Source organism: Boleophthalmus pectinirostris, unplaced genomic scaffold (genome assembly GCF_026225935.1).
Source record: "Boleophthalmus pectinirostris isolate CB_2022bp ecotype Guang Dong unplaced genomic scaffold, ASM2622593v1 HiC_scaffold_3, whole genome shotgun sequence".
Lineage (NCBI taxonomy): Eukaryota > Metazoa > Chordata > Actinopteri > Gobiiformes > Gobiidae > Boleophthalmus > Boleophthalmus pectinirostris.
Window position 1 is genome coordinate 14,643,625 of NW_026571299.1, and position 24,550 is coordinate 14,668,174.

General features: G+C 36.5%; 1 protein-coding gene across 1 annotated transcript; it reads left to right on the forward strand.

The window, feature by feature from the left end:
- Positions 1 to 245: 245 nt before the first annotated feature.
- LOC110155833 (nuclear factor of activated T-cells, cytoplasmic 2-like) lies at positions 246 to 24,252 on the forward strand. Its single transcript, XM_020920003.2, has 13 exons — positions 246 to 390; positions 550 to 679; positions 4,050 to 4,436; positions 6,581 to 7,059; positions 8,735 to 8,808; positions 9,248 to 9,416; positions 11,244 to 11,446; positions 12,861 to 13,033; positions 14,708 to 14,845; positions 17,859 to 17,914; positions 18,002 to 18,134; positions 20,587 to 21,123; positions 24,072 to 24,252. The coding sequence occupies exons 2-13, from the start codon at positions 559 to 561 to the stop codon at positions 24,116 to 24,118; spliced, it is 2,517 nt and encodes an 838-aa protein (XP_020775662.2). The 5' UTR covers positions 246 to 390; positions 550 to 558; the 3' UTR covers positions 24,119 to 24,252.
- The last annotated feature ends 298 nt before the right edge of the window (positions 24,253 to 24,550 follow it).

Consider the following 24,550-nt stretch of genomic DNA (forward strand, 5'->3'; position numbering starts at 1 on the left):
GCAGCCGGCGCGTGGATTCAAAATATTTTACGGCTTAAATGGTTTTGAGCTTTAGTTCACGCACCATACCAGCAGGTGGCACTCTTTACGCACACAATAAAGCCGCATAGACTGGACTTTACGCGCACAATTGCTCTTGCATTTGTATTCGATTCTGTCTGATTTTAATGTGTTGGACTGCACGCATGTTTGCAAAGTTTTATTTAAGTCTTTGCTATGTTAAAAAAAAAAAGTTTGAACTATGAACTATGAACGAAAAATGTAGACTTATTATCTTAGGTTAAATCCCGAAGTTGCTCAAAGAACCTGTTCTCCCGCCAGTCTCAGATAAGTCTCAAATACTCTGACTGGGGCTGGTGACAGCACTGTTGCACACACAGAGAGAGACGGGTACGTGTGGTCTCAGACTTATGTACACAGACAGGAAGCGCGCGTTCCTTCTCTACATATTTTCTCGCTGTCTGTTTTTACGCAGTTATCAGCCTACGGTTCGACCCACAGCAGGACTGGTAGGAGAGTAAAACATAACTTGTTGCGTACTTTGTGCAGGCCTGAGAGATGGCTTCGAGAGGACTGGGTCTCTCTGAAGGACTGGTCCATGATATAAACCAAGAGGAGCTGGACTTTTCAGACCTGTTTCTGTACCCATCAGAGGATTTTTCTGTTGGTCATGACAGTGGTAAGGCCAATTTTAGTAGCTTATTATCATTTTATCTTTCCTTTATCTTTTCTGGTAGAGGGTCCACTAACTACTTGTCTCCATGGAGATGTTATTGCTTTGCCTGAAATGTTCCGTGGTATGACATTAACCAGATTCATCTAGCATTTATTGATTACAGGTGTTTTTATTGCTCAAAAATACAATAATTCCTGTTGTGAATAGGCGCGACTCTCCACAGATCTGAACTGTAATGTAGCGTAGTGCTTATCTGCTTATCTCCCTCGTGATAGAGGTAGGGTTAGGGTGGGTTTAGTCTGTATTGCGGAACATTCTAGACAAAGCAATACTGTTTCCATGGAGACACTAAAACACAGTGCACCTTTAAGTCTAAATCTAACAACTGTAGCTACTGGAGAGATTATATTTTGAGCTACATTTTCATGATCAAAATAATACCAGTAAGGTAAATACAGCGCAAAAGCCTCCATAACTACTAAATCAATCAAAATAGGACAACTCATTAATTCTAAAATTATGAGGAATCTTTTTGTATTTATTTGTTCATTTATTTTGACAGTAAAATAGAGTTGATTTTGAGATTGAATATGACACTTTAATTAGACAGGCCTAGTTCAGCAGCTCTTTTTAGAAAATGCATGAAATTTTACCTGCGAAAATGGCTGTTTCACAAATGTACACGACCAGTCAAACGTTTGGACTCACCCTCTCATTCAGTGTTTTTTGTTTGTTTGTTTTATTTATTTTTTATGTTGTTCTATATTTGCTATACCTACAAAAGACATCAAAATTATGAAGTAAGATGTATTCAATAAAAAGGTTAAGTTTTTAGAGATATATTTTATTACCCAATCCTCAAATTAGCCACCTTTTGCTTTGTGGAAAAATATTTACTACAGTTGTTTCACTTTTTTTCTTTACCAAATAATTCTATATATCTTGCTTAATATATCTGATGTCCTCTGTACATATCTAAAATGCAGAAGGTAGTAAGAAAAAAGAAACAAAACACTGAATTAGGGGGTGAGTCCAAGCTTGTGACTGACTTGGGACTTTATATATTAACACAAATCATGATGACCTTTCTCACTACACTAAAATAAGATAAGTAGGTGTATAAAAAGGTCAAAGGTTGCCCACTACCTACAACTACCTTTCTTATATTTGATTATTTGCTAAGGGATGAAGCACTGTGTAACTTTTTCTACTTCTTTCCATGGAGACGTGGTGTTCCACAGTGGAGATCGATCAATATGCTTTTTTCATTGCCGATAACCATTGTTTAGAATCCAGAACAACAGAGCCAATAAGCTATGACAATATGTTTGGTATAGGGCCAATTTGGTTTATTTTTGTTGATTTAAATGTATTATAAACTCACCCAGAGCCCCCTTTTTTTTACCATAAACCCATAAGAAAGCTGTATAGTCATGTTTTGAGCATCTATCTCTTCCCATTAAACTTAAAGGTGCATTCTGTAACTTTTCGCAACTCGACAAATGCTTTTCTCCATGGAGATGTTATTGCTTTGTCTGGAATGTTTCACAGTATGGCATTAAACCTTTCTATCTTCATGGAGACCAAACCAGATCAAGTTACAGGTCAGATCTGTGGAGAGGCGACCGCGCTCACAGTCAAAATGTCTGTTTTTCTTGGCCTTTATGGGCTATAAAACCACCTGTAATTGAGTAAATGTAAAGTAGAGCTGTTTAATGTCATACTGTGGAACATTCCAGGCAGAGCAATGACATATCCATAGAAACAAGCAGGTGATGGACCCCCAACAAATAAAGTTGTGTGAGTGTTTTTTAGGTAGCAGTCAACCAAAACAATATATCAATTTAAGGCCAGAAGACAATACAATAAAAAGCCCAAATATTGGCCAAAAGATATAATGGTCTGTCTCTATTCCACAGTATAGCATTAAAAGTATCAATCTCGTATTTATTAAATTACTTTTTGGGTATTTTATCGCCAAATAATACATTAAGAAACATGCATTCTGTACTGTGAGTGTGAGCCACCTTTTCACAGACCGGACCTGTAACTTGGATACACGTTTAATGTCATACCATGGGACATTAAAGGCGAAGCAATAAACATCATCACCTTTAAGAATATTTAGGTTTTAGTTATTCAATTGCCATGTACAAAACTAATTTCTCTCTGCTTAGAATTATATTTTTTTTTAACTTTTTTTTTTTCTTCAGTTTTCACCTTCAACTTTAATACAACACACAAAACACTGAGCAGCCTGAGCATTACACAAACATCACCTGGTTAATAAGTAGTACACACTAACTTGGTCAAACAGGTAAAGCTACAACCTGTGTCACTGAGATTATCAGGCAGGTAAGCAAAGTAAGCAGAGGTCACCACAAATCCATAAAAGCAGGGGTGTAGGGGGCGTGGTACGTGGGGTAACGCCGTCCACCCACTTCTCCCGACATGAGATATAATAAAAAAAATAACAAATATAAAATAGCTACAACTTAAATGTCAAACTAGAGCTATTGGCAATGGTGAAAACAACCTGCATATAACTCTCATGATATCTGCAGTACTGTCCTATAGTGACCTGAGACATGAGGGTAAAACCAGGACTAGGACAGGACAAAAGGACTGAACCAGGACTGAACCAGGACTAAAACAGGACTAAACCAGGACTAAACCAGGACTAAAACAGGACTAAAGCAGGTCTAAAAAACAGGACTAAAACAGGACTAAAACAGGACTAAAACAGGACTGAACTAAGAATAAAACAGGACTAAAACAGGTCTAAACAAGAACTAAACCAGGACTGAACCAGGACTAAAACAGGTCTAAACAAGAACTAAACCAGGACTAAACCAGGTCTAAAACAGGACTAAAACAGGACTAAAGCAGGACTAAACCAGGATTGAACCAGGACTAAATCAGGACTGAACCATGCCTGAACCAGGACTAAACCAGGACTGAACTATGACTAAAACAGGACTAAACCAGGACTGAACTAGGACTAAAACAGGACTAAACCAGGACTAAACCAGGACTGAGTGTCGGGACGGGCCTTGAGGTTCCTCTCTCTCTCTCTTTCTCTCTCCATGTCCAAAATTAGTCTTGGTTTAGTCTGGATTTAGACCTGGTTTAGACCTGGTGTAGTACTGGTTCAGTCCTGATTTAGTCCTGGTTTAGTCCTGTTTGTCATGAATCACATACCCCCACTTAAAAAATCCCCACTACACCACTGTCTAAAAACATCATCATTGCCTTTTAATTTTGCTCAAAACTCAATAGGTGACAGTTGTGGCTTCTTGTTTATCCAGTTCCATAACACACATTTTCATGCCAACAATTTACCTGCTTATAATTTTCTTGATTTGATTGACAGATGACCCTCACGGCCTTCTCCCAAACCACTCCCACGCCCCTCTGTTGACCGTGGACTGTACCAACGCGTATCACCTCTCCTCTTCACCCCAACTGGAACTGAGTCAGGACCCCACGACCGACCAACACGCCCAGTTCACCTCGCCCATGGGTCTCTCCTCTCGTCCCTCCACCATCCCGGCCCCCAGTCCCAGGATCGAGATCACGCCGTCGGGAGACTCCCTCAACTCCCAACCGCACCCCCAGAAACCCCAGAACCCGAACTCGACTGCTCTGGGTGCGTACAGGGATTGTGCCAGCCCCGCCAGCAGTAATTCTTCATCAGGATGGCCCACGGATAACTGCTCCCCTCTGGCCTCGCCGTGCCCCTCCCCGTCCAATGGTGGAGGTACGTCAACATTCATTTATAAGTTTGATCGATTGATTGACTTGTATTTATTTGGAGTTTGTGCCAAGAGCGAAACAATAATCATATACACACTACACATTAGGGATGTAACGATATCAAAATCCTTCGATACATTATTTTCACTATATGCATCTCACGGTTTGATATTTATTGTATTTTTTGGAGACTTACACAATTGTGAATATGCTACTTTTCCTTTTAAAAGCCTTGAAAAAGCCTTTGGTACTGTTATAATATGAAGAATTATGATTTAAAAGTGCTTTCTAACAGATATTTTGTCACGTAGTCTGCACTGACAACACCAAAAGACCATGGTCAATGTAGTTCCCTCTATTTTTTTAGTTATTACCTTTTAGCTCCATTACCTTGCCTTTCCATGGAGTTAAATAAATCCTGATACCCATTGCCCATTGGTGTCCTTGCATCTCTAGACAAAATTATGCTGAATAAATCCCACAAAAGAAACTTGTATTGGATTAAGTTTATCACATACAGTATACAGTGAATAGGCTAGTTGGTTTAAAGCTGAGTGTTTACATGCATACACTGGAAGTTTAATTATTGGATCTCTGGAGCTATTAACAGAGGTGGGGACTTGCAAGATATGACTTGGACTCAAGTCAGACTTCAGTCACTATTTTTAGGATTTGAGACTTAACTTGATAAAATGGACTAAGACTTGGGACTCGACTTGGACTTGAAGGTCACTGACTTGGGATTTAACTCGGACTTGAGGCCTGTGACTTGAGAAGACTTGGAAAGTTCTTTTAAGTCTGAATTCTTTCTATTCTGACCGTAATGGTTCATACTAAAGAAAGATTTGCATTTCTACTACTTTTATATATTCTCTAAATTCACATATATAAATGTACTATGACTTTAAGTTCAATTTATCTTAAAATTTATATAAATTGCAAAAATGTAAGAATTGAAATTACTTGAAGCTCAAAGCAGATGACTTGGACATGACTTGGACTTATGGGCCAGTGACTCGAGACTCGACTTGGATTTGCCTGTATTTGACTTGGGACTTGACGGACTTGAGGTCAAAGACTTGAGACTCGGCCAGTGACGACTTGGTCCCATCTCTGGTTATTAAATGATTGAAAAGTCAGTTGAACAATTCAATCTGATTTGAGTATCAGATTTTTTTACTTTCATTTCCTTTTGGTCACAGCTGTGCCAGTTTTGAGAAGTAAAAGATGCAAAAAAGGACAAACTAAATTTGGCAAAGACAAAAGTGAGAGAAAAAATCTCAAGTTATTTTAAGCAGTATATTCAAAATATCCTACTGACTCATATCACCACTGCACTGATCTAATTATTGGGTTATCTGAAAAGATAAAAATTCTATATTACACAAAATTGACTTTTGAGTTTTAAGTCATGTTAGAATGTTGTTATCTCCTCATAAATAGCCCTGTTCCACTTTGTGATGTCATTGAGTGGTAGTTTTCAAGTTAACAGCTCCCTTTACCTTTTGTTTAGTAAAAATTGGCAATTCCAGGGTTGAAATTATCCAAATAATTCTAGAGAAGGTGTATGGAGTTTAAAAACACAGTGAAGCACTTTCTATATTACCACATGACATCACAAGGTGGATCAGTGTTTTCTATATGAGAGAAGAACTCTAAATGCCTAAATGTGCAGAGTTTATGCGTTAAATATGTGTGAACGAACCAAAACGCAACTCCAAGTCTGTTTGTGATGAGAAAACAACTAAATAACACAGGTGCAGGTGCATTGTGTAACTTTTCTGGCGGAGGGTCCATCAAATGCTTTTCTAGAGGAGATGGTTTTGCTCTGTCTGAATTGCTGCACAGTATAGTATTAAACCTTTCTATCTTCAGACTAAAGTAGTCCAAGTTACAGACAGATCTGTGGAGAGGCAACATCACTCACAGTCAGAATGCCCGCTCTTCTAGGTATTTTTGATCTATGAAACCACCTATAATTGAATAAATGTAAGGTAGAGCTGTTTAATGTCACACTGTGGAACATTCCAGGCAGAGCAATGACATATCCATAGAAATAAGCAGGTAACAGACACCCAACCAAAAGATTACATAATGCACCTTTTAACATAGTACCCAATCAGTATACAAGCTGAATTACTGTTACAGGTTATGGAATATTGGCTTTGGACCTCTGCCCTGGATTTCAGTCTATCCACACCTCATCCAACCACTCCACTCCAGGCGGGTCCCCCCACCACAGCATCCCAGACGAGAGCTTACTTTTTCCCCACCACCAGCCCAACGTGCCCCAGCAACAGCCCCGCCCACACCACCGCTCCCGGTCCCTATCCCCAAAGCGCTCCTACCACCACCTCAACTCCTGCCCCGGGCCCACTCCCATCAAACAGCGCTCCAGAAGCCCCAGCCCGGTCCCTTCTCCCAACGAGGGGACCTATTACCTCAACCAGTACCAGAGCCCCACCCCCGTACTGAAGGAGATGTTGAGTAATACTGGTAGCTCTGTAGTGATGCCTTCCATGGTGGTTCATCATACCCCACACAGGCCCATGCAGAGGCCCGACTGCGTGTACGGGGAGGGGTACGAGTGGAGCGGGGTGGACGTGGACAGAACAGTTAGACCGGAGGTGAGTTCATTTGTATATTCAAATAAGTTATAATCCTGATGAAACTGTACCACAAATCTTGTTGGCAATACACTTAAACTTTATTGATTCACAATAGAAATGATTTGGACACAGCTCACCCATCACAGGATAGTATAATAGTATATAGTTTTCTTCTTCCCATTCCTTTTTGGGCCAATTTTTGTTGTTGTTGTTGTTGTTGTTATTTCTGCTATGATTTCACTAATGTTATATGTTCTATTGTAAAAGAATGTAAATGTCTTACTTGCCCAAAATAAATACATAAATCAATCAATAAAATCAATAATATAATGTAATAACAAAGAGCAAAAATATAAATGATAATAATACATTCAAAATAAGTGACAAAAATAGCAAGAGACTGGTGTCAAATATTGTATAATTATACAATAGTATGTGTGTACAAGTAAAAATAAAAATAATGTTGTTTATGCTTCATTACATAACAATAACATATTCTTAATAGTATTCACATTTTCAATTAAATTATTATTGAAAAATTTGCAATATACAAATAACATAGTACTGTTGTAAAGGAACTGCCAGTAGGGATGGGAAAATAAATAATATTGTTTATCGTGATAAAGAGGGTAGACAATAATCGTTCGTGAGATATTTTATATAATCGTGATAATTGCAAACAAAGATAATTGCCATTTTATCACAAGAATGTGCAGAAAGAAACTACTTATCCTTGATGTTTTCTTCTAGATCATTGCTGTTTTCTGTTTCTGCTGTTTAAATATGGAGCTTATTCATAATATTAAAAGTATAATTATCATATGCATAACATTTTTAATCAGGAACTGTGATATAACTGTTAATCGCAGTTATTTTAACCATGATAACTGTGACACCAAATTGTAATATTGTACCATGCCTAGTTACCAGAGTGTTAACCTACAGATAGAGGACACATACAAGTTTTTCTCATTTGTATTACATGGAAAGTTTATACTACAGATCAGATTCAGGTCAGAGAGAGTCCTGGATTTCAGCTTTGAAACTGGCAACCCAAATAAAATACTCATGTGGGACTCATTCTGTTTTCTGATTGGATGGTTTTTGATCTTGAGAACCAAAACACCAAATTATAACATAATCTTGGCCAACATTTCCAACTATAACAGCATTACAATTGTTATCAGTAAAAGCTATATTTGATTAGAACATGTCTGTCTCTTATCTGGGAACACAAATAAACAATTAGGTCCTGTCTGTAAAAATCTTACATACAGTTCCTTTAAATATGTCTGTGTTTTACTTGTACAATTGTATATTATGGATTTAATTGAGTTAATGTTACCAACAAAATGACTGTAATTGACAGAAAATTCTCAATAGGAGGGCAGGGACAAATTAAATATACAGCTTAGATTTTTTTAATGAAATGTCCAATACATCTACTTCATAAACTAATTCGTAATAGTATTTCTTGTCTGACCGCAAAGTAAATTTTAAACTAAGGACTTGATTGATTACAGTAATAGAGTCAAGACACCATTGTATTGCAGCATGTTAATCTACCTTAACAGTACTTTCTATCTCTATATTAATGTTTTATCTGTCTAAATGCTAACTATTACACCTGGGATTTTTATAACCTTTTGATTTAAATATTGTAATGAGTTGAAAATGTGTTTCTGTTTTGTAGGGGAAGTCTGAAACCTTCTACATGGTACCAACAGTGTGGCCAGCGCCTCATCCTACTCACCACGGAGCTTTTAGGTTCGTGACTTCACAAACTCTTATTGATATGCGGTGATACATGTGTCTCTACTGGCAGAATGTTCAGCGGATACCGTGGTGACGCAATGCCCACATTAGCAAACACAGTCAAAAAAGTAAAAAAAAAAAAAAAAAAGCTCAAACAAAATGGATTTAAACAATGCATTTTTAGGAGCCTGTGATCAATACAAGTGTTCATGGTCCTGTTTAGGAGTTTGATTTTCAACTAGAAATGTGAAAGTGACTGAAAAGTAATTGAAAAGGTGTAATATTATTTGAGAGGGGTTTGTTTAACTGTACAAATCAGCTCACCTGAAGCTTTTTCTGGTCAGACTGTGTTAAAACAAAGCTCAGATTAAGCTTTCAGGGAAAATCTCTATACTGTGATTCTACTTCCTTATCATTATTACTTATCCTGTTCTTCTCTCTTGTGCTCCAGCGTGTCCATGGCCCCCCTGCCCTCCCTGGAGTGGCAGTTGCCCTCTGAGCTGGGGCAGTACAAGCTTCAGATCCAGCAGCACCCCAGGTCGTACCACCGGGCCCACTACGAGACCGAGGGGAGCAGAGGAGCGGTGAAGACGGCCAGCGGGGGACACCCAGAAGTACAGGTCAGGACACAAAAGGCAAAATGTGGCTCAAAGATAGATATTTTGTGCTTGTGTCTCTTTAAACCATGTTATAATGTTGTTACCTCAGTTATATCATACCTGGAGTTGTGTTTTGTTTCATTCACATGTTTGAATAATCCTTTATTATTAGTTTTGTCTACATTTCCAAACCTCAAAATGCTCTGTTCCAGTAGTTTTCAGGTTAACAGCTTTTTTACCTTTTGTATGGTACAGACTGCCGATTACAAGGTTGAAAGCATCCAAATGATTCTCATGAAGGTGTATGAAGTTGAAAAACGCAGTGCACTTCCTGTATTACCACATGGTATCACAGGGTGGAACAGTTTGAGAAAATAACTCAAGGCAGGGTTTATGTTTAAAACGTGCAAATGAAATAAACACTTTTGAACACAATTGATTTAATGAGGAAAAAACATTATAATATAGATCAGAAAATAGCGTAATATGGGCCATTTAAATTGCAAAACCTTTTAGCAATCATAAAGTCGTATTGTTAAAGAAAAGTAATTTTAATTTTGTTCAGTGCAAACCACAATGCTGATATGAAACACCTTAAAAATAGACACAATGTTCAAAACCACCAAACTGTTTCTCTTCTGCTAACCCTTTCTTTTATAGTGCAATTTAAATTTAGAAAGCAGAGGATTTCCTTGTACACGTTTTTATATATTGAATAATAGTTACACAACATTTTAGAAGCATACAGGTCTTAATTTTTTACATAACTGCCAAATGCATCAATATAAATACATCTTTGAGTGAGCCTAAGAGGGAGAAACATTATAACAAGGTTAAAAGGTGATAAAATTATAGTTTACAATATGTTTACTTTAATGTTTTTTTTTGTTTGTTGTGTTATTCTTGCACTATGACTAAATCCCATAGTCTGTATAAAGAAGTGGATAGTGTTCAGCTCCAGTCAAATGAATCTCACCGAGGCTAGCAGTTAATTTAGTGCCAAGTTCTGTTTTAGGAATAGGAATTTATTTACGGACAAAATAGCTAAATAAAAACCCCAGCATCATGTAGAGCGGGGTAATACGAACATTTTAAGACCAAAGTGATGAGGCTCATATCAGCAGTTAGAGTGAGAGAGGGGTAATCCGTCTGTCATTCGTTCATTTGTTTTTCAATATAAAACCAAAAATGAGAAAATGAAAAAACAACTGTTTTCTTCATTATTTGTCTCCAAAACCAAAATGAAAAAACGGATAACGATTCGCTAAACCAGGTCCAGAACCAGTCCGGAACCAGACCAGGACCAGACCAGGACTGAGTCCAGGACCAGACCCGGCCCAGGACTAAGACCATTTCTAAGAACAGGACTGAGACCAGGACTGAGAATGGGATCAGACCAGGACTGAGACCAGGACTGAGACCAGGACTGAGACCGGAACCAGACTTGATACTGAGACCGGGACCAGACCAGGACTGAAAACGGTTTAGTCCTGTTTTAGTCCTGGTTCAGTCCGTATGCGGCACAAAAGTCTGGTATCACAGTTTAAGTCATGGAAACAGGAAACGACCGTTATCTGTTTTTTCCATTTTTCATTCAAACTAAATCGAAAACTGAAAAAACGAATCGTTATCTGTTATTTTCATGTTGGTTTTCGAGAATAGTTGTTGTTTCATTTTCATATTTTCAAATTAATGAACAAATGATTCTTCAGATTAGTGGTGACAAATTTTCAATGTAAAATCAATTGAAGCCAGTTAGCTTTGTCCATTTATTTATACAGTCTATGCAAAATCCCAAATGTACCTGACAGCTGACCTGAATAGTATTTACAATCTTTTCCTCACCAGCTCTTTGGGTACCACGGCGCCTCTCAGCTCAGCCTACAGGTCTTCATTGGTACTGCAGACGAGAGACTGCTGAAGCCCCACTCCTTTTACCAGGTCCACAAAGTCACAGGGAAGACAGTTACTACCCCGAGCCTGGAGAGGGTGATCAACGGCACCAAAGTCCTAGAACTCTCCCTGGACCCCAAGAATAACATGAGAGCTGTGTAAGTAGACATGTTTTACAGTCAGTACAATAGACTCTATTCACGCTTATATCACAAACCAGGAAGGCGTTTGGAAACATGCTATGACAACTTCCGACGGGTTCTGTTCGCGGTAGTAAGTCTGACAAAATCAAGGAAAAATTAGCTCAGTATTCTTTATCTCCATGTCATTGTAGCGTTCCATTATGTTCGTCTAATCAACAATTATAACCATACCCCATAATTTTCATAATTTCCTCTCTGGCGATGCGATTAGAAGAGATGAGGGCACCAAATTCAAGATTATTCCAAACATCTCATACATATGCAGTCCTCATTTTACCGCCGATCACATTTACTTCGATGGGTTTAATCACAGTCGGTCGGCAAGCCCAGTGTTGGTAAATACACCGAAAGTTGTCATTGCATGTTTCTAAACGTTTTCCTGGTTTGTGACATAAGCGTGAAAAGAGCCTATACAACACTTTCTCTTGCCAAAATTAGAGCTCAGACTAGAGTCACTGCTCCTTTGGTGAAGGAAGGGTGTGTGAAAAGGAATTTCTGGGGATCTCCTCTTACTGATACTGATGGGTGTTTGGATGAATGTTTCCAGCATGTACACTACCGGTCAAAAGTTTTAGAACACCCTAATTTTTCCAGTTATTTATTGCAATCCAAGTCGTGCAAGTCCAATGAAGAGCTTGAAATGGTACAAAGGTAAGAACTGAATAGACAAAGGTTAAAAAAAAAGATAAAAGATGCAAAAACCAAGTCCAAGCTCTGCCAAAACTACCTCAGGACAAAAGAACAAGATAGTAAAGCTTGAAAACATGGAGTGTCCAGCGCAGTCTCCAGACTTAAACCCCAATGAGCTGGTTTTGAATGAATTGGACAGAAGAGTGAAAGCCAAAAAACCTACAAGTGCCACACATTTATGGGAACCTCTGCAATAGACTTGGGAAGAACTTTCTGAAGAATATTTGATTTCTGTTGTAAAAAGAACAAGCCACGAGTGTGTTCAGCTGTTATATCTGCCAGAGGTGGACACTTTCATGAATCAAAAGTTTAGAATACGTTTTGGTCAACAGTAAAGTAAAAAAAAAAAAAGTGATTTAAAAAAAAAAGTGTGATGTTCTAAAACTTTTGACCGGTAGTGTATTTCATGTGCACCTGTATTCTACACAAATACACACAAATTTCTGTACTAACAGTCTGAAGATACTAACTACTTTTCCTACTATACTGCATACTTCTAACACTACTACACCTTCTGCTATGTGAGTACAAGCAGTACTTCATACTGCTTCAGGTAGCATTGGTAACTTAATTTTCTTAAATGCAAAAAACAGGCTCACCTCAATTTAAATAATGAAACTTCACTTTGTCTTTCTTTAGTTTTCTTTTACATTTGTACGTTGCTGATGCATGTTTCTAGGATTGACTGTGTGGGGATTCTGAAGCTGAGAAACGCCGACATTGAGCTACGAAATGGGGAGACGGACATCGGGCGCAAAAATACACGAGTGCGTCTGGTGTTCCGAGTGCACATCCCTGAACCTGGTGGACAAGTGGTGTCACTGCAAGTCTGCTCCCAGCCCATCGAGTGCTGTAAGGGACCTTTTTTTTAATAACTTTTTTGACGAATAATAGACTAAAATTAAAGCATGTTTAGTTTTTGCTTTGTTTTTATGGAACTCTTGTTGCTTTTGGTCATAATCTTCCACAAAACAAGTCTATCTCCATGGAGAATGATCCAAAGTATGGTTTTAACTTTCTGTTTCCATGGACATACAGTACACATATACATACTGTACCTTTTAGGGATGGTACTAGATCTCATGCCACAAGACCTCGTGAGACAAAATTTCCACAAGCTTGCACACATGAGGAAAATGATCTCATGAGATTTTTTCCCCAAGTGTTTACATTTAGATGGGACAAAAAAGGGTTACGTGTTGGTGAGTTACATCCCTTACAGTTCGAAAAAGGAGTACTAAAGTGGAAACAAAAATATGAACATTTTAAACATTTTAAAGCCAAAATTGGAAACTGGCTCGTGAATTTTTTTATATTAGGAATTATGCTAAAATCTAATTTTGTCTCGTTCTCATGGACCCAATCTCGTATTTTGTCTCGTCTTGTGGAAATTGTGTGTCATCTCATCCCTAGGACCTTTAACCTTTTTACCTAACTACTCTTTAAAATATCAAAATAAAATAAAATAAAAAATAAAATAAAATATAAAAAAATATTTAAGTAATAGAGCAACATCATTAGTTAAGTTCTCAAGGCAATTGGTTTCTTGGATTTTTAAGATCAACTTAGAGATGGGAGATACGTTTCACAATTGACAATAGCCAGGGTTCCCACATCATTGAAATCCTGGAAAAGTCATTTGAAATTGAAAATGACATTTTCCAGGCCTGGAAAAGTCATGTAATTTTGTAAATTCAATGAAAGTTTTGGAAAAGTCATAGAATTTTATTAGCTCTTTCACGCAACTACAGCGTTCTGTTAAGTTATCATTAGGCTTTTAGAATGATTTCCGAATGTATGTGCTTTTTGTTTAAAAGAGATGACAACAAATACACTGACAGTATTTTGAATGTTAAAAAACTATAAAACCAAACCTTAAGGTGAGTGGAAAGGGTTAACATTTCATATTTATCCCTTAAAGTATGATCAATTCTACAAATGTTGGCGCCATAAAGTCATGAAAAATTCACTTTAGGTCATGAAAAAGTCATGGAAAAGTTTTTGAAATTTTGTCAGTGAAAAAGAGTGGTGTTTTGATGGTTAAGCTTGCCATTTTGTCCAGCCACACTTCAGTATTTAAAGGTCCTATATTACACCTAATTGACTCTTTTAAACTTTAAGCCAAGTTAAAATGTTGTTACCTCCTCAAAAACATACCTGGAGTTGTGTTTGTTTCATTCACACGTTATATATTATAGTCCCTTTTTATTAGTCTGTCTATATCTCAAAAGCTCAAAATTGCTCAAAATTACATAAGTTGTAACTGAGTGTTTTCTGTTTGAGAGCAGAACTCGGCCTTAATATGCAGGATTTGTGTGTTAAACATGTGTGAATGAAACAAAACTCAACTCCAGGTATGTTTGTGATGAGGAAGCAACATTGTAAGATAGATCAGAAGGTAATGTAATATTGTCCCTTTAACTATAGTTGTAGTTCATACTTTCACCAGCTCTCGTTATTATTTGTGTACTTTTACCCACAAAACACGGCTCCTTCTTCCCAGTTAACATGTGTTTTTGTCTGCAGCCCAAAGAGCCCAGGAGATGCCCACCGTGGAGAGACACAGCCTGGACAGATGTTCGGTTCTTGGGGGACAACAGATGGTTCTGACTGGACTCAACTTCACCTCTGACTCCAGGGTCGTCTTCACAGAGAAAGCACAAGGTGAGACGTTTCAGACAGCTGGTCCTCAGACTGCGTTACTGAAAGTGACGTGGTAGTCCCAACATAAATAAATGATATAAAGTCATGAATAGCACTAACCTGTTATAGTTTTAGATAAATATTAAAGGAGGAGATTAGGCATGAAGTAAATATAGATGATAAACCATAATAAAACTAATACAGTTATTTTATTTTATTAATTATACCACCAAAAACTATTCTAAATGTACAATATTGTTAAAAATATAATAATAAATAACCCAAAAAGTATATAGTTTCCTCTTTCATATATTGACGATATGTGTAGTAATCATATCATAAGTAAGTATAAGTATAAGTATATATATCATAAGTATAATCATAAGTATCATAGGCTTAGTATAAATGATATTGCTTTACCGGGAATGCTCCACAGTATGGCATTAACCATTAAACATGGATTGTTAGTGCTAAAATAATTCCTTCCAAAACACGCATTCCTACTGTGAAGGAGCTCCCCTCTCCGCAGATCAGACCTGTGACTCGGCTTGATGGTGTCACCTTTACGTCTCCGTGGTGACTGATGAGGTTAATGCCATACTGTGGAACATTAAAGGCAAAGCAATAATAACCCAGTGGAGACGAGCAAATGGTGGACAAAAATATACAAATAAAAATTCTATCGCTACACTCGAAATTTTATCAGACCTCAAAATTTACGTTAATACTTTTACTTAAGTAGATTTTTCATGTGATACTTTTGCTTTTACTTAAGTAACAAAACTGAGTACTTCTTCCAACATTCTCTGTAGGTAGCACTGGTATTGATACTTCATTTTCTTTCTTCTTCTTTCTTTTTTCTTTCTTTCTTTTTTCTTTCTTTCTTTATTTACTTACTTAAAGCATCCATACATTTTAAACATTTGTAAATGCTAAATTATGGGTCCAAAAAGTAAAAGTAATAACTTAATTTCCTTGAATACAACAGTAAAATTCTGACTTGGTCCTTGCTAAATACAAAACTATCTACCCACACAGTATATCTATAGGTTTCACTGATAACTATTTAGTTATTTTCTCAAGCTTCAGTGCACAAACTCCCCCTCAGACAGTACAGATATTGTCAGGTTATTTGCATAGGAGCCATCACGCTCACTTTCAATGACGCAGATATGAGAGTCTAAACAGCAGTGATCCAGTACACAGGTGGGCAGAGGAGCTAAAAATATTACTAAAAAGTGCCGTTACTGCAAAATAATAGAAAGTAAATAAATAGAAATAAATAAAAGTAAAGAAATAAAAGTAAAAGTATTATTTTCAGTCCTTTGGTACATTTAATTAAAGATGCACTGTGTAACTGAGATGTTTTTGCTTGATCTGGAAAGTGCCACAATATGGTATTAGTCTTGTTTATTTCCATAAAAACAATTATGAGACGCCACCAAGCTAAGTTACAGGCCAGATCTATGGAGAGGCGACCCCACTCACACTAAGAATATATGTATTTGAAGGTATTTTTGAGCAGTAAAAACAAATATAATTGAATAAATGCAAGATGATTACGTTTAATGCCTACTGTGGAATATTTTAGACAAAGCAATAAGCAACCTTTAAGTAGATTTTTTCAAGTAATACTTTTACTTGACTAACTATTTACCTCTGCAGTTGTACTTTTAACAGCTACAGAGTACTTGATCACCATCGGCAGCCTGTAGCGTGTAATATTACCAGGCCACATGCTGTGAGAGGAGGATAGGGACGGTGTCTGAGCTCGCTCCGAGGTTAGATGTAACAGGATGTGGTGAAGACAGATAAAGTTTGAGAGTTGAAGTTTTTGTCGAGTGGGTTGTAACGTTGAAAAGTTAAAGAGAAAAGGAGTGAAACACAGATCTGGGCTGAGAGCTTTTCCACTTGTCATAACTCAGGGGTTTACGCTGGTTCAGTTAGTTGTTTTTTTGTTGTTATTGTTGTTCTTTTGAGTTTGACCCAGCTTCAAAATCTCCAAAACATAAACACTAACAACTGTTGAATATGAGTGAGCTGAAAATCACATACAGATTAGGTTTATGTTGATAATTTTGTGTAAATTATGTTAATTTCTTTTGCATTTTCAACAATTATTTCATGATTAGTTGACTGAAATGATTTTCTTTGCTCTACTTGAATGTAAATATTAACTAAAAGATAAAAGATGAAGATGAATAAAAAAAAAAAATAAAGGTTTCTAGATAAAGAATATTTAATAGCTATGTTTAATTTAAGTGTAGTAGGTGCACTTAGTAGGTGTAACTTTTCTGGTGGCGGGTCAGTCACCTTCTTGTCTCCATAGAGATGTTATTATTTATGGCATTAAATGTATCCATCTTGCATTTACTCAGTAATGTGGGTTTTATTGATCTAAAAACCTGAGTGAGTGAGTGGGCTCGCCTCTCCACAGATCTGACATGAAAATAGGCCCTGTGGTGTCAACTGCTGTCTCCATAGAGATAAATAAGTGTAATGCCATACTGTAGAACATTCTATGCAGTATCTCCATGGAGACAAGCAGGTGACGGACCTGTTACCAGAAAAGTTACACAGTTTCACCTTTAAAATCTGTGGCAGGGCTTTATTAAAAACTCAGGCAAGATCGAATTTCCGAGTGCAGGTGGATTTTTTGTGCCAGTGTCCAAAGTGCAAAAAAAAACAACAAAACAATAATATATTTACAAAATATTTACAGTGAGCAAAAATATCTCTCTTTACAGCAAAAGAAAATGGGTCACAAATCACTAAATGTAAATGACATTTTGATTTAATAATGCCGCTATCTTTGGTATAAAATGTCTTTTGGCCCACGTTTTATGTGTTTGTCCAGATAACAATACTGTTTAATAAAATAGTCAAAGATTATTTTAATTAGGTTTTTCATGATTATTAGAATAATTGTTGCTGCCATATTACAATGTATCTTTTTTTTAAATTATCTTTGGTATTTTTTGTTACCATGTTAATCCCATTCTACTACCATATATATGTATTTAATTTTTTTCAGATGGAGAGCAGATCTGGGAGGCTGATGCAACAGTCGACAGGGACAAGACACAAGTTGTGAGTTAAGTTCAGTCTCAGTCAATAAATATGAAACATGCAATAAATACTTTGCTTTTACAATTAAAAATCCTTTGAATTTTCCAGAACATGCTGTTTGTAGAAGTCCCTCCGTATCGAGATGTGAGGATTTGTCGTCCTGTTAAAGTTAATTTCTACGTGATTAATGGGAAAAAGAACATGAGCCAGCTTCAGCACTTCACCTACACTCCTCTCATAGGTACAGTCTGTTACTTATCCTATAATATATTCACTGATTATTGATTATTAGGTCACTTTATTATTTTATTTTATTGTGTCTATTTATTTTTTATTTTTTTGTATTATAGTTTTATTGTTTCTATTTATTTATTTCTATTTATTTATTATTTTGTTGTACTATTTTTATTATTATTTGTTTGGTATATGGCATCATCACTATGGTGACAAGCAGATGATACCAACTTGGATAGTTTACATGTCAGATCCGTTTTTCAAGGAATTTTTGAGTAATAAAACATATGTAATTGAATAATATATATTTATATAATTTAATATATTGAATACATCTTTAGGTAGAATATTTTGCCTTATAGATTGAATTGAAATGGCTTATATTTGCTTCTGAAATTGTCACAGTTTTGTTTAATTTTTACTTTTATATTGTGACTGTGACCTGCACAATCTACAGTATATTAACTAACCGATTTATTTTGACATTATTTTTTACAAACACGTTAAAACTTTTACTTATTTTGATCTGAGTGGGATATTTTAAATCACTGAATCGTTACAACACATTTTTCACTAAACGTTATCACTCATTTAGTCCCGTCAGTACACCCACAGATATTTATCAGGCTCGTTTCATTTCTGTTTCTCACAAAATGAAAATCTCCCAAGCAAAACTGAGAACATGCGGGTGACGGTGGATGTGATGTTCAGGGTTTGCCCACTGACCAGAGGGTAGACGCTTGAAGTCTTATTTTTAATGAGGCCATATTATTCCATTTTCTGGATACACTACTGGTCAGAAGTTTTAGAACACCACACTTTTTCCAATTTTTTTTACTGTTTATTGTTGATCAAAATGTATTCTAAACTTTTGATTCATGAAAGTGTCCACCTTTGGCAGATATAACAGCTGAACACACTCGTGGCTCGTTCTTTTTACAGTAGAAATCAAATATTCTTCAGAAAGTTCTTCTCAAGTCTGTTGCAGATGTTTCCATAAATGTGTGGCACTTGTAGGTTTCTTGACTTTCACTCTTCTGTCCAGTTCATCCCAAAACCAGCTCGATGGGGTTTAAGTCTGGAGACTGTGCTGGACACTCCATGTTTTCAAGTTTACCATCTTGTTCTTTTTTCCTGAGGTAGTGATGGCAGAGCTTGAACTTGTGTTTTGTATCTTTTATCTTTTTTTTAACCTCTGTCTGTTCAGTTCTTACCTTTGTATTATTTCAAGCTCTTCATTGGACTTGCACGATTTGAATTGCAAAAAAATAACTAGAAAAAGTAAGGTGTTCTAAAACTTTTGACCGGTAGTGTATGTTATAATGTTGTTTCCTCCTCAAAAATAAACCAGAGTTGTGTTTTGTTTCATTCACACGTTTAACTCACAAATCCTGCATATTTACGCTGAGTTATTCTCAAACTGAAAACTCTGTTCCACCTTGTGATGTCATGTGGTAATACAGAAAGTGCTCCATTGTGTTTTTAAACTCCATACACCTTCACTAAAATAATTTGGATACTTTCAGTCCTGGAATTGCCAATTTCTGCTGAACAAAAGGTAACAATTAGCTGTTGCTGTAACTTGAAAACTACCACTACAAGATGGAACAGAGCATTTTGAGCTTTGGAGATGTAGACAGACTAATAAAGGATTACTCAAACAGGTGTGAATGAAAGAAAACGCAACTCCAGGTATGTTTTTGAGGAAGTAACAGCACTGTAACATGACTTAAAACTCACAAGTCAATTTTGCGTAGTATAGCACCTTTAATACAAACCCTTCATATTTAGGCTGAGCTTTTTTCTCAAACAGAAAGCACTCTGTTCCGCTTTGTGATGTTGGTAATGTGGTAATGCAGAAAGTGCTCCACTGTGTTTTTAAACTCCATACATCTTCACTAGAATAATTTGGATAATTTAAGAGCCTGTTTACACGAGAACGCTTGCAGGTAAAAACAACTAAATATTTTTATTGGAAACGCCTTTTGTTTAGACGGTGACAGCGTTTTTGGGGCTTAAAAATGCAAAAATCTGAAACCACCCTCCAGAGTCTACACTGTCCCAGATGCAAAACTCTGCTCAGATCTGCTCACGTTGCATAAGCGTTTACGTCACATACATCACCACCTAGCGTCACCACCACCTCCTGGCATGCATACCCAATCGAATTCCACACACTTTTGCATCACCGTATGCACGCAGATTTCCTCCTAAAAACACTCATCTCAATACAGAATAAAAAGTGACGACGCAAGCCACTTTTGTGTCTTCTGTTCAGACTGTCATCATATAAACATAGCCTAGGCCCTGGAATTTCCCATATTTACTTAACAAAGTAAGAGTTATCTTTTAACTTGGAAACTATCACTTCACATCACAAGGTAGACAATCAAGACAAAGCCTCTATAATATGAATCTTTCTAATGTGTTTTACTTAATTCAAACTCTCTTCTCTCCAGCCATTAAAGCTGAGCCAGTTGACGACTACCAGGTGAACTACAGCTACCAAGAAAACCTCGCGATGTCTGGCCTCTCCATGAAGTCACTCTACCATCACACAGACCAGGACAGCACCCTCCAAGCTCTGGGGGTCTCACCTACTCTGTACAGCCATCTTTCTACTGTAGACCCCAGAATACACGGACTACTAACTGAACCACTCGACACTTCTTATCACCAGTACCTGTCCAATCCTCTGCTGTACCACAAGCAACGCTATAACAACAATTCCCCCTCAACCGCTCAACAAAAAACAGTATTTAGCAATCAGTGTCAAGTCAACCAACATGGAGGTGCAATAGAGAGCTCTCAAGATACCAAAAGTTCATACCAGACATTGTTGGGGAAGTCACCACCTTCGAGATCGACCCAGGTTTGTCGACCGAAGCCAAGCAGCGAATTGACCAATCAAGGAAACTCGGGAAGAGGTGACCAGGAAGAGTCGGAGAGGGCGGCCATCAAACAAGAACAGATCAGCTACGCCTACCTGGAGGATGGTGAGTGATGACGACATAAAAAGACAAAAAGTATACTCTAAAACTGGGGTCTCCAACCTGTAACTCAGGAGCTACCAGTAGCTCTCCACCACCTTTACAAGTAGCTCGCCAAGGGATTTTTTGAATTATATGTCTTGTGCCGAATTTTTTTCTACTTTGTGCTCTAATAAACGGATAATGCTTTTAGGTTTTAATCTAATTGTACAACATCTAAGGCTTGCACTCTTATATCGACTCTTGTGACAGTTAAAATGAGTAGATCTCTCGCATTTTCATTTTGTAAAGGTAGCGCACCGAACACAAAAGGTTGGAGATCCCTGCTCTAAAAACAATATGAGTTAAAAAGGTTTCAGAAGTATTAGTAATTAGAGATGGGTATCATTGAGAAGTTGCCAATATGATACATAGGCCTCGATACGATATGTTTTTCGATACAGTGAGTTTTCAATTCAGTAAGATATATTTAAAATAGATTTGATACGATTCAATATAAATAAAGGCTAAATGATGTTTGTGATACTAAAAGTCAAATCACTTCTTGTGCAAAGTTCATATGAAACATGCCCATTTTAATCATAAAAATAGTGAATATGTCAGATGTGTCGCATAAAAGAGTTTCCTTCCTCTAAGCAAGCAACAAAACTGTAGCGCTGTAACAAAAATAATTTAGTAAAATATATCCAGAAAGAGAGAGATATAGATATATAGAAACAGTTGCCCATGATATCAATAATATATCATCACATTAAATTATACAATATATCGATATTTTGATATTTTTGCACACCCCAATTAGTAATTACCATAGACTATATTTATAAATGGACAGTGGAACATGGGGCTCTTCTGGCTCCATCAACTCTATTTCCAATTGACTTTATATTTGAAAATGTAAAAAATTGTCACCCCTCTCTCTGTAACTGCTGCAGTGAGCCTTGTCATTTTGGTCTTTAAAATTTTCCTATTAAACCGCTCTACATGATCCTGGTGTTTTAATTTCACTATTTTGTCTGTAAATAAAGCCCCGTCCCTAATATAGAACTGGATCCATATTCAATTGACTGGAGCTAAACGCTATGGGTGATGTCACACTCCCTTACTCCACTTGTTTAAACAGTCTATGGAAATTACTGACAGATAGAAATGTATTAAGTACTTTTCTAAGTACAAGTTACTTTTTAGATTCATGACACGTCCAGTAGTCCATAAAAAAGATATATTAGTTATATTGACTTGGTGGAAACTATGTCATAATCAATCGTAGTACTGGCTGCCATCACAGTTAATCAGAATAACTTTATTTGTCCATACAAGTGTTGTCCCGATATTAAAATTTCAAACTCAATTTCAACACAGACAAATAGACTTGAGATTCAGTACTGATTCCAATATCACAGTGAATGCTCTTTATTTAGACAATGTAATTATTTTCAACATTAAATAATAGTACTTTGTTTTATATTACCATGTGGTCTTATATCTGTGTAATCTCTCAGTGGTCCAGGCAGTTTCCATGTGCTCTTATATTTGTTCTGACACAGCTCAAGATCATTCTAAAGCTGTTCAGGAGAGGTTCATTTCTGTCCTGTGAATGTGACTTTTATAGTATCGATACCTACCCAAAAGAGTATCTAGTATCAATAAGTATCTGATTTTCAATACTTCTCACAACCCTACACTAAGGTTGTATATTTTAGAGTCATCGTTTTATTTTTTCCAAACTAAAGACATTTTCAGAGCATGGTTTAGTTACTGACAGTACATGATGAGGTGTGAATACATGTGGGCACACAGTACAGAGTTTGTCATTCTTTGGTTTTACTTTTAGACATTAGTGGTTAAAGACAGGGGACTGTGCACCCTTGCACTTTCTCGGCAACTTCCTGTCTGAAAATCATTCGTTTGTACAGAATCTTTTGTTGATCTTTGCGTCGTTTCCTGATTACACACATTACCCACATGAATAAATATCCATGCTGTAGATTATGATATTAGATGGTGATAAAACACAAACAGAATTACATCGATATAAACTTGTTGTTTTTTACTAGAGTAACATTTTAAGCCAAACAGGAAGCACATTGTGTAGGCAAATGAGGCAATGCTGGTCTTTGTTCTGGTTACAAAAATAGACACAAATAGACAACAGATGTTTCAAATGACAGCTTTTAATATTAAGCTTGAAATTTGAGATTCAGATTCATCATATTTATTTTGTCAGTGTTCTTATAATTCATATATTGGCTAAAATATTTGATTTTAGGGCAGATTTACTCATACCACTTTAATAATTGGAATTTTTGCAATAAATACAGTGAGTGCTCAATTTTTATTCTTAAATTTCTTGATCTCTAATATAGTTACAAACCTCTTTTTTTGCTTTTTGCAAACCAGAATTGTGTTCATTTATAAAAGACAGACCTCTAGTGGATATAAATGTGAAATGCAATTACAATTAACAATGGAAAAATTTACTCTTTTGAGCTTGCAGCTGTGTTACAATGTTGTTTCCTCATCAAACACACATCCGGAGTTCTGTTTCATTTACCTTTATTAATAGTCTGTCTACATCTCTAAAGCTCATAAAGCTCTGTTCCACCTTGTGATGTCATGCAGTGGTAGTTTTCAAGTTTTGACTTTTGAGATTGGCAGTTCTACACCTGAAATTAATTATTCTTGTGAAGGTGTATGGAGTTTCAAAACACAGTGGAGCACTTCTTGTATTACCACATGACATCACAAGGTGGAACAGAGTGTTTTCTGTTTGAGAGAAGAAGAACTCAGCCTAAATATGCAGGGTTTGAGTGTTAAACGTGTGAATGAAACAAGACTCTTGGTATGTTTGTGAGGAGAACACAACATTATGAGTCCTATAAGCTAAATTAAATTCTATTCTAATGTTTTCACTACCATAACATGTATAAATATTTTGTTTTTGTTTTTTTCAGTGAATGACATCATAAGAAGAGACCTGACAGACCCCAACTTGGAATAATTACAAAATTCAACTTCCTTTTTATGTATAAAACATATTCTGTATCAGTATTTCAATGGTTCTTTTTACAGTCATGTCAATATCTCTTTTATCATTTCATATTTTGTAAACTAAAATAAATATTTTTCAGTATATTTTAGTGGAGTTTGTTTTCTGTCCACTCTACATGATCCTGTTGTTTGTTTGTTTTTTTCACTATTTTGCCTGTAAATAAATTCCTTTTCCTAAGATGGAACTGTCTCTAGATTTCCCTCATAACCGCAAGCCTCGATGAGCTTCATTTGACTGGATCTGCAGGTGTAGGACGCTATAGGTGACGTCACACTCCGTTTAAACAGTCTATGATAATTACTGACAACTAGAAATGTAATAAGTACATTTCTAAGTACAAGCTACTTTTTAGATTCATGACACGTGAACATAAATTAATCC